At 33.7% G+C, this 11,399-nt stretch overlaps 2 protein-coding genes across 2 annotated transcripts; one reads left to right on the top strand and one right to left on the bottom strand.

The window, feature by feature from the left end:
• The first annotated feature begins 5,767 nt into the window (after positions 1–5,767).
• Positions 5,768–7,306, top strand: Hsdl2 (Hydroxysteroid dehydrogenase like 2). Its single transcript, XM_075309170.1, has 2 exons — positions 5,768–6,142; positions 6,201–7,306. Exons 1-2 carry the CDS (start codon positions 5,783–5,785, stop codon positions 7,167–7,169), a joined length of 1,329 nt encoding a protein of 442 aa, XP_075165285.1. The 5' UTR covers positions 5,768–5,782; the 3' UTR covers positions 7,170–7,306.
• A 1,796-nt stretch (positions 7,307–9,102) lies between these two features.
• On the bottom strand, positions 9,103–10,106 carry Snap29 (Synaptosomal-associated protein 29kDa). Its single transcript, XM_075309169.1, has one exon. The coding sequence runs from the start codon at positions 9,986–9,988 to the stop codon at positions 9,140–9,142; it is 849 nt and encodes a 282-aa protein (XP_075165284.1). The 5' UTR covers positions 9,989–10,106; the 3' UTR covers positions 9,103–9,139.
• Between the last annotated feature and the right edge of the window lie 1,293 nt (positions 10,107–11,399).

Raw genomic sequence — 11,399 nt, 5'->3', positions numbered from 1 at the left:
AGGTGCACATTAGCAAAAAAATAGAAAAAATTCCAATTAGTTTTCCAGTACATATTTCCTGATACTGTTACATATAGTGAACTCGTCGCATTAATGTAAACAGCAACTAAAAACATTAATAATAGAAATGTAATTTACTCACCTTTTTAATTCTGCCAAAATAATTATCCAATCGAAAATGATTGCAATATAAGAAATATTCAGTGTAGAAAAAACGTCCAAAAGCTTCTATCAATTTATATCATCCATCATTTTTTTTCACATTTCAATATAAAATCTATGCAATCTTGCATAGAGGCAAACTTTGCAAATAAAGGACATACAAAACACATTACATAACCGAGACGAATTATAACGAAAAATGACGACGGTAATGTAGAAGAAAAAACAACGATCTTGCTTCGTATACATCAGAATAAACAAATTATGCACCGCGCATAAAAATGCAGCTAATATAAAAAATATTTAAAACTATTTAACTCAAAAAACCCCGACTATGCATTGTAAATGTAAATACAAAGCTTCTTGATTAAAGAAAGGAAGCGGATATAATTCACTTTCAACTCAAATGGATAAAAACGGAAAGTCATTTAGTTTTTAGCTAATGTATAACAATATCCATTGCTACAAATTAAATGTCCACTTGAAAATGAGAGTCAGAATCCACAATTTTGCCGAGAACTTTATGGAGAGCAAAAGAGTAACAACCGTTAGCTTGCACATACACTAAGCCATTTGCGAAGAAATACACGACCGCATAAATCCAATAGAACAATATATACATGTAAATATAATACCACTTATAGATTACTATTAGACAGAATGAATAGTTTGATTTTTTTGCAAATAAATTCGTTCATTTATTTGCAACTTTGTAGTCAGGTGCACATTAGCAAAAAAATAGAAAAAATTCCAATTAGTTTTCCAGTACATATTTCCTGATACTGTTAGATATAGTGAACTCGTCGCATTAATGTAAACAGCAACTAAAAACATTAATAATAGAAATGTAATTTACTCACCTTTTTAATTCTGCCAAAATAATTATCCAATCGAAAATGATTGCAATATAAGAAATATTCAGTGTAGAAAAAACGTCCAAAAGCTTCTATCAATTTATATCATCCATCATTTTTTTCACATTTCAATATAAAATCTATGCAATCTTGCATAGAGGCAAACTTTGCAAATAAAGGACATACAAAACACATTACATAACCGAGACGAATTATAACGAAAAATGACGACGGTAATGTAGAAGAAAAAACAACGATCTTGCTTCGTATACATCAGAATAAACAAATTATGCACCGCGCATAAAAATGCAGCTAATATAAAAAATATTTAACACTATTTAACTCAAAAAACCCAGACTATGCATTGTAAATGTAAATACAAAGCTTCTTGATTAAAGAAAGGAAGCGGATATAATTCACTTTCAACTCAAATGGATAAAAACGGAAAGTCATTTAGTTTTTAGCTAATGTATAACAATATCCATTGCTACAAATTAAATGTCCACTTGAAAATGAGAGTCAGAATCCACAATTTTGCCGAGAACTTTATGGAGAGCAAAAGAGTAACAACCGTTAGCTTGCACATACACTAAGCCATTTGCGAAGAAATACACGACCGCATAAATCCAATAGAACAATATATACATGTAAATATAATACCACTTATAGATTACTATTAGACAGAATGAATAGTTTGATTTTTTTGCAAATAAATTCGTTCATTTTCGCATACTCATAAATAATTTGCAAGCACATAATGCACACAAAAAACTAAGCGAAAATGAGAGTGACCCGACAACCGTCCACACCGCACGAAAGTAAAAACCGAACTACTGGTTTCTGGAGTGGATGCACAAAATTAACCTGTTGGATGAAGAGAGGAAGTATAACCAACTCAGCTGGATAAAAAAAGGAAACTCTGTAGTTTTAGTAGTGATGCCAACTTCCGAAAGGCAAAAGCGCCAAAAACTACTCTAGCCAGTTAAAATTCAATGTACTACTCTTAAAAAATGTATTATGCGCTTTACAGACTATTAGTTATTTCGGACGACAGTGCTCGTGTCGAACATATCCCATATATTGTGCACATTATAAGTTAAGTCCGAAGGCATAATCGATACTGCCGCATGTTTATGGGATCGATAACACATTTACCGATTATTTAGTCGACAAGTCGTATCGATCCGACACACTGTAAGATTCTTTACAAACACCGACATTCCGTCCGGAATAATTGATAGTCTGTAAAGCGCTTTTGTCGCTTTTCAATGTCCAAAAGAAAAAATTCCAATTAGTTTTCCAGTATATATTTCCTAATACTGTTAGATATAGTGAACTGGTCGCATTAATGTAAACATTAATTATTAATGTTTTACTTGCTGTTTACATTAATGCGACCAGTTCACTATATCTAACAGTATTAGGAAATATATACTGGAAAACTAATTGGAATTTTTTCTTTTGGACATTGAAAAGCGACAAAAGCGCTTTACAGATCTCAATTATTCCGGACGGAATGTCGGTGTTTGTAAAGAATCTTACAGTGTGTCGGATCGATACGACTTGTTGACTAAATAATCGGTAAATGTGTTATCGATCCCATAAACATGCGGCAGTATCGATTATGCCTTCGGACTTAACTTATAATGTGCACAATATATGGGATATGTTCGACACGAGCACTGTCGTCCGGAATAACTAATAGTCTGTAAAGCGCATAATACATTTTTTAAGAGTAGTACATTGAATTTTAACTGGCTAGAGTAGTTTTTGGCGCTTTTTGCCTTTCGGAAGTTGGCATCACTACTAAAACTACAGAGTTTCCTTTTTTTATCCAGCTGAGTTGGTTATACTTCCTCTCTTCATCCAACAGGTTAATTTTGTGCATCCACTCCAGAAACCAGTAGTTCGGTTTTTACTTTCGTGCGGTGTGGACGGTTGTCGGGTCACTCTCATTTTCGCTTAGTTTTTTGTGTGCATTATGTGCTTGCAAATTATTTATGAGTATGCGAAAATGAACGAATTTATTTGCAAAAAAATCAAACTATTCATTCTGTCTAATAGTAATCTATAAGTGGTATTATATTTACATGTATATATTGTTCTATTGGATTTATGCGGTCGTGTATTTCTTCGCAAATGGCTTAGTGTATGTGCAAGCTAACGGTTGTTACTCTTTTGCTCTCCATAAAGTTCTCGGCAAAATTGTGGATTCTGACTCTCATTTTCAAGTGGACATTTAATTTGTAGCAATGGATATTGTTATACATTAGCTAAAAACTAAATGACTTTCCGTTTTTATCCATTTGAGTTGAAAGTGAATTATATCCGCTTCCTTTCTTTAATCAAGAAGCTTTGTATTTAAATTTACAATGCAAAGTCGGGGTTTTTTGAGTTAAATAGTTTTAAATATTTTTTATATTAGCTGCATTTTTATGCGCGGTGCATAATTTGTTTATTCTCATGTATACGAAGTAAGATCGTTGTTTTTTCTTCTACATTACCGTCGTCATTTTTCGTTATAATTCATCTCGGTTATGTAATGTGTTTTGTATGTCCTATATTTGCAAAGTTTGCCTCTATGCAAGAGTGCATAGATTTTATATTGAAATGTGAAAAAAATTATGGATGATATAAATTGATAGAAGCTTTTGGATGTTTTTTTCTACACTGAATATTTCTTATATTGCAATCATTTTCGATTGGATAATTATTTTGGCAGAATTAAAAAGGTGAGTAAATTACATTTCTATTATTAATATTTTTAGTTGCTGTTTACATTAATGCGACCAGTTCACTAATCTAACAGTATTAGGAAATATGTACTGGAAAACTAATTGGAATTTTTTCTATTTTTTTGCTAATGTGCACCTGACTACAAAGTTCGATACAATAGTCGATAAAGAATTTTTATCGGTTCTTTTTCAAACAACAAGAAAAAAATGGTTCGAAAATAATCGAAAAATGTTCATCTGTCGTTATTTTATAAGTTTCGTCTTATAGATATCACGAGAGTTAAATAGGGTGTTAAAACCGACACCGGTTAAACAGCACGATTTTCCGATGGGTATACTCAAAAACCAATGAATCTACCAGGAAGTAACATTTTGGTTAATTAAAAAAAAATTATAACTAAACTGCATTACAAAAGCAATTTGTTAAATTTATCTTTTTTTAGCATTATTTATTAATACATTTGAGTCTTCATTCAGTGCAAACGGCCATTAGGTTTCATACCCGACAAATTAAGTTAATAAATATTTATGGTACACCTTGAGTTAAGCAGCACGATTTGCCGATGGGTATACTCAAAAACCAATGAATCTACCAAGAAGTAACATTTTGGTTAATTAAAAAAATTATAACTAAACAGCAGTTGGAAATTGCTTTTTAATTTATTCTTATGTTCCTTTGTTGTTTTTGTCTATTTGGTTAATAAAATTGAATTAAACTAAATTGGTTTAATGTACAATAATTTTTGGCGCTATAGATTGTTATTACTTAAAATCTTTAAAGAATCCCGAACATTTCGGGATTCTATATTTTAAGATGACAGCCCTGATATTCATATTCTTATTTTATTAGAACAAGACAACAATAGTTCTAAATATTAATGTTACCAGAGAGAATAAAAAGATAATAGAGCGAAACTGCGTCAGTAGGTGGCAGTCATGAGAAAAATTTCTCTAATGCGCTTTACAGACTATCAGTTATTTCGGACGACAGTGCTCGTGTCGAACATATCTCATATATTGGTCACAATAAAAGTTAAGTCCGAAGGCATAATCGATACTGCTGCATGTTTATGGGATCGATAATCTGTAAAGTGCATTATAGACAATCAGTTATTCCGGACGGAATGTCGGTGTTTGTAAAGAATCTTACAGTGTGTCAGATCGACACGACTTATCGGCGATGAGTAAATAATCGGTTTTAAAAGGATTAGGACAAGGCATATTAATTAAAGGTAAAGTCACGAGCAAACGTGTGTACACCCCATGATATTTAGAAAGTCAAACTAAAATGGCAGGTCACTTAAGTTGACATTTTTTGTATGTGTAGTGTTCTTGTATTGTAATATTTATGTACACAAAGAATGTAAACAAACCTACTAAACGTAAACAAAGCCTTTGACAAGATGAATGTCGATATTAATCACCTGATTGCATGACTTTACCTCTTTAATATGCTTTGGGATTAGGATAATAACCAACAAAAAACAGGCATTATGCGCCGTCCATATTATAAGTTTTTTCGGACGGAAAAGAATCTACAGTGTGGCCAATCGATACGAATTGTCGGCGATTTCTAAATGTGTTATCGATCCCATAAACAAGCAGCAATATCGATTATGTCTTCGAGCATGGGTCTTCAAGCATTACTTATAGTGTAGCCAACATTTGGGATATGTGCGACACGAACACAAACAATTTTCGATGCGAGTCAAATTAAAAATGCATTTTAGGGTAGTGTCGTCCGTATAAGCTTATAATCTGGACGGCGCATTACCCTCAACAGTAAAATTCAACACGCCTTTTCAAAGATTTCGTCAACATTTGGCAAATTGGAAGTAATTCGCAAACAATTTGAAGATGTATTGAAGATGAGCTGTTTCAAGTCAAGTTGAATTTATGTTGAAAACTACATTTACCCTCAAACTGAAAACTTGTGGCATTTGAAAAACGCTCTTCCTGTGTTTATTGGGATTTGTCGTTCAATATAGAGCCGGTTAAAACCCGGTTCAACCACAAATTGAAACGTAACAAATGACATTCAATGGACAGGGAAAGAAACTTGTTTATCTGAGAGTGCAGCTGTACTTTGGACTTTCACTTATTTCAGAGTTTAAACATTTATTAAGATCGATCATGATCAATACAGGAAAATTAGCTGGAAGGACGTTATTTATTACAGGTGCGTCGAGAGGCATCGGTAAGAGTATTGCTCTTAAGGCTGCCCGCGACGGTGCTAACATAATTGTAGCAGCTAAAACCGCCGAACCACATCCTAAATTGCCTGGAACCATTTTTTCTGCTGCTGAAGAAATTGAGAAGGCTGGAGGCAAGGCACATCCATGTATTGTTGATGTCCGTGATGAAAATCAAGTTCGCGCTGCTATCCAAGAGGTGAAACTACACATTATAGTAATTGTTCATTTATTAACAAACTTTGCACTTCATATAGGGTGTAGCTAAATTCGGCGGCATAGACATTTTGGTGAACAATGCAAGTGCAATTTCCTTAACAGGTACCTTGGAAACGCCTATGAAACGGTTTGATTTAATGCATCAAATAAATACCAGGGGCACTTTCTTAGTTTCTAAAGAATGTATCCCATACTTAATGAAGTCAAATCACGCCCACATTCTGAATATATCTCCACCATTGAATTTAAATCCAAAATGGTTTGCTCCACATGTTGCCTATACAATGGCTAAATATGGAATGTCGATGTGTGTCTTAGGCATGGCTCAAGAATTTAGAGATAAGGGCATCGCAGTCAATGCATTATGGCCTCGAACGGCCATTCAAACAGCTGCTATCGAAATGTTAACCGGACCTGACAGCTCACAGTGGTCTCGAAAAACTGAAATAATGTCTGATGCCGCTTATGCAATTCTAATCAAAGAACCTAGAACAGGCGGTACAGGTAGATTCCTAATCGACGATGAAGTCCTCCTCGCCAATGGCATCACAGACCTGAAGCAATATGCATGTAATGTTGAAAATGCGGACAAATTAATGATAGATTTCTTTTTGGATAGTGAAGAAAGTGGAAATCAAATAGAAACTAAGCTTACCAGTTCCGACGTCCACAACAATATTCCGCAACTTTTTAACAAGATACAAACACTTTTATCGACTGAAATTGTCGCCAAAGTACAGTCTGTATATGAATTCAATATTACTGGAGACGAAAAGGGAACATGGTTTTTAGATTTGAAAAATGGATCTGGTTCTTGCGGGCAAGGATCAGCTCCAACAAAGCCGGATGCAACTTTAACGATGAAGTCAAACAATTTTGTTGACATGTTTGAAGGTAGACTAAAAGCTGCTCCTGCATTTATGACTGGAAAATTGAAAATTGCAGGTGATTTACAAAAGGCTATGAAATTAGAGAAGCTCATGAAATCATTAAAATCTAGGCTATAATTTAATAAATCGTCCTTAGCTTCTTTAAAAACAAAAGGAATACACATATATATAATTATATACATATAAATTTTACAATACATTTTTAAAAATTATAAGGAAGTGTGATTGCCAAATATATTTGTTTTATAAAATTACATCTGTTAATATAAATTTTTTGGTATGGAAAACTGTTACTATGAAATTATATATTAAACACGACCACTACTGTGGTACAGGGTATAATAAGTTTGTGCATTTGTATGTAACACCAAGAAGGAAGCGTGTGAGGCCCATCGTTTAGTATACCAATCGTATTAGAATTAAATTCTAAGTCGATTTAGCGATGTCCGTCTGTCCATGTATTTTTGTGCGCAAAGTATAGGTCGCAGTTTAAGTCCGATCGTCCTCAAATTTGGCACAGGGTCGTTTTTGGGACAAACACAATCGCTATTGATTTTGGAAAAATCGGTTCAGATTTAGATATAGCTGCCATATATATTTATCCACGATCTGGTCATAATTGGCGTGTTTATCAACCGATGTTCTTCAAATTCAGTACAACCGAATATTTTATGACCACGGAGGCCACAGTTTACTACCGATTTACGTGAAATTTTGCATAAAAAGTAGAATTGACTTTCTACCTATGCTTGGTAAATTTGATTGAAATTGAATCAGATTTAGATATAGCTCCCATACATATCTTTCGTCCGATTTGCACTTATATGGCCTCGAAAGCTAAAGTTTTGCCGTGATTTAGTTCAAATTTTGCACAAGGAGTACGTGTAATAGTATCGGTAAGTGTACCAAATTTGGTTGAAATTGGTTCAGATTTAGATATAGCTCCCATATATATCTTTCGTCCGATTTGAACTTATATGGCCTCAAAAGCCAGAGTTTTGCGGTGATTTGGTTCAAATGTTGCACAAGGAGTACTTTTAATAGTATCGGTAAGTGTACTAAATTTGGTTGAAATCGGTTCAGATTTAGATATAGCTCCTATATATATCTTTCGCCCGATTTGGACTTATATGGCCTCAAAAGCCATGGTTTGCTTCAACTTTTGCACAAGGAGTACGTATAACAGTATCGGTAAGTGTGCCAAATTTGGTTGAAATCGGTTCAGATTTAGATATAGCTCCCATATATATCTTTCGCCCGATTTACACTCAAATGACCACAGGGGCCAGAGTTATACTCCCATTTACGTGAAATTTTGCAGAGATAGCAGAATTATTATTCTAATTATGCATGTCAAAATTAGTCGAAATCGGTTCAGATTATATATAGCTCCCATATATATGTACACCAGAGTTGGGAGAATATGGTAGACTATCTCATATTTTAGACCCATTTTCAATGGGATTTTCCTCCAATTGACTGCATAGTTTCCACGGAGAATATATTTAATATGATATTTAAGTGTGTCAAGTTTGATCTAATTTGGTTGAGAATTAGATAAAGCCTCCATATATTCGTTCTTCCGGTTTATACAAATATGGCCAAATTCCCACACTTTACACAAAATTCTGTGATGATTTCCCCATATCTTAGTCATATCCTGTACACTGTAATGCCAGACTTTCCACAGAACGGTTGAGTTTTAAATATGGCTCCAAGTCGCCTGACTTGACCAAATAACATATCACAACCCACACTTGTTTTTTATTAACATTGTGTTTCATTCCAGGGCGTTAACCGATTTCAATTTTAATTCTAGAGATTTTGTAGAAGTACAAAAAATTGTCTGCATTATAAGTATTTGTATCTGGAAATGCAGACCTTTATATAGCCTTCCCAGCAAATTTGAAGTAGTTGAGATGGTAACACAAATGTTGGTCTACATGGAGGTGAAGGGTATAATATAGTCGGCCCCGCCCGACTTTAGACTTTACTTACTTGTTTTTACTTGCATTTAAGCTCTGAATTCCATTCTATCGAAATGATGCACTTATTTTATATCTTAAACTTTATTGCATTGGGACATATTATTTTTTACCCAGTAGTTTAGCAATGTCCTTATTTTGCTTTGATATTTTAATATCAACATCTTCAATTTTATCATTCATATTATCAAGCATTTCGTTCTGGTATTCTATTTCCGATCCAAGCTCACTGGCTAGATTTTTTAGACGTGACAAGTTGTCACACATATCATTCAAATTTGACTCCAACTGATTTTCAAATGGATTATTTCGTGCAACGTTCGAGCTTTGCTGTCCTACAATATCGTCACGTAAGCGAGAAATAGGATGTTGCTCATATTTCACAGTTGATTTGGAATCTGGGCTGACCTCTATGGTTTTACCGTGTTCTGTCGTGTAGGATGGTTTGTTATCTATTGAAAGTTTCCTTTCGGTAGGTACATTTGTTGGCTCTCGGCTTCCGGAAAAATAATTTCGTATACTTCCAAATACGCTTTTTATTCCATTCAAATGTTTTTGAGAGTATCTGAGGGAAGCATTAATATCGTCCAAATTTTTGTTCGTCCTCTCCAGTTGTTCTCGTTGTTTCGCCAATTCAACAGCAGTCGAAGTACCAACTTGCTCACTATCATGCAACAATGATAGTGACCTCTGTGTTGATTCTAAAGTGCGTGATTCGATTTCACGACGCTTCTGTGCGAAAATTTGTTGCTTTTCCATTTCATCTTTTTCGAGGCAATTTCGTTCGCTTCCATTCGCAGGAAATCGAATGGAATTTCCTGTCGCATTTTCTCCGCTGCGATTATTATTGGAACGAAACGAACTGTTCAAGAATTCATTATCATCCATATCTTCAAGCTTGGAATCGAATGCAAAGTGATTGTTGACTGGTTGCAAGTATTTGTCACTCATATTTGGAAACACTTCCTAGTACAATTAACTAATTTTTACTATTTGTTCTTGTACGCCCCTTTGTTTGGCAAAATGTCGCATTTCTTATTGTGTTCAAATCACAAAGATTACTTAGAACAAGATAAAGCTTTGCTCTCTTCAATGACAGATACTCACTCAATAAATCAATCCTATAGGTGGCACTGAGAGTCAAAGCAATTCTGTACAAAAAATGCCAAAACAATAATGGCATTTCTTAAAAGCCAATAAACCGTCAAAGTATTTGAGTTTGACGGCACAAAAATCCGTACCACATCACGTGATTCCATTTTGAATAACTTTCATAATAATGTTCAAGTTAAAAAAAAGAAAAAACAGTAGAATTCAATAGTTTAGCATAAAGCACTAGAGGAATGCTTATATTCAACACGCTTTCAAACATTTTCAAAGGCCTAAATTCAAGTTGATAGAATCGCGATCCCTACAAACAACAGACATTACCCTCAACAGTAGAATTCAATACATTAGCAACAATTTTTCAACCATTTCAGTTTCATCAAATTGAAATGCATTGCTACTAGGGCTGTCATTCATGATCGATATTTATAAATCCCGGGATTCGGGATTTTAAAATTTAGAATCCCGGGATTTTCTGGGATGTTTTCGGGATTCTTTAAATATTTTATGTAATAACCATCTACAGCGCCAAAAATTGTTGTACATTAAACCAATTTAGTTTAATTCAATTTTATTAACAAAAAATAACGAAAGAACATAAGAGTTAATTAAAAACCAATTAAAATGCTATCATACTTAACGAACACTTAAGGTTGGGTTACATACCATGCGTTAATACGTCAGTTGATTGAAGAGTTAAATTTTCTCTTTGAAAACAACAGTTTTGTTCGAGTGCTTCAAACTGAAAACATCAACCCTTCCATCAACGCATGATATGTAACTCAACCTTTAGTCCAACTGAACAATATGATGAAAAGAAAAACATAAATTATGACAAAAATAAATTAAAACCCAATTTCATATCGCTATCTTACTCAGCAAAACATTTTAAGGATTTTGATTAAAATCTAAGGGTCGTTTGCACTGAATGAAGAGTCCAAATTATAAATAATGCAAAAAAGCCACCAATTAAAAAAAATGGAATTAATTTTTCGGGAATACCGAAAATCCATAAATTATGACAAAAATAAATTAAAACCCAATTTCATATCGCTATCTTACTCAGCAAAACATTTTAAGGATTTTGATTAAAATCTAAGGGTCGTTTGCACTGAATGAAGAGTCCAAATTATAAATAATGCAAAAAAGCCACCAATTAAAAAAAAATTGAATTAATTTTTCGGGAATCCCGAAAATTCCGGGATTTTTCCCGGGTGATAGCCCTAATTGCTACTCAATAATTTATCAGTTTTCG

The sequence above is a fragment of the Haematobia irritans genome, chromosome 5 (assembly GCF_050003625.1).
Source record: "Haematobia irritans isolate KBUSLIRL chromosome 5, ASM5000362v1, whole genome shotgun sequence".
Taxonomy (NCBI): Eukaryota; Metazoa; Arthropoda; class Insecta; order Diptera; family Muscidae; genus Haematobia; species Haematobia irritans.
This window is presented reverse-complemented; position numbering and strand designations above follow the sequence as displayed.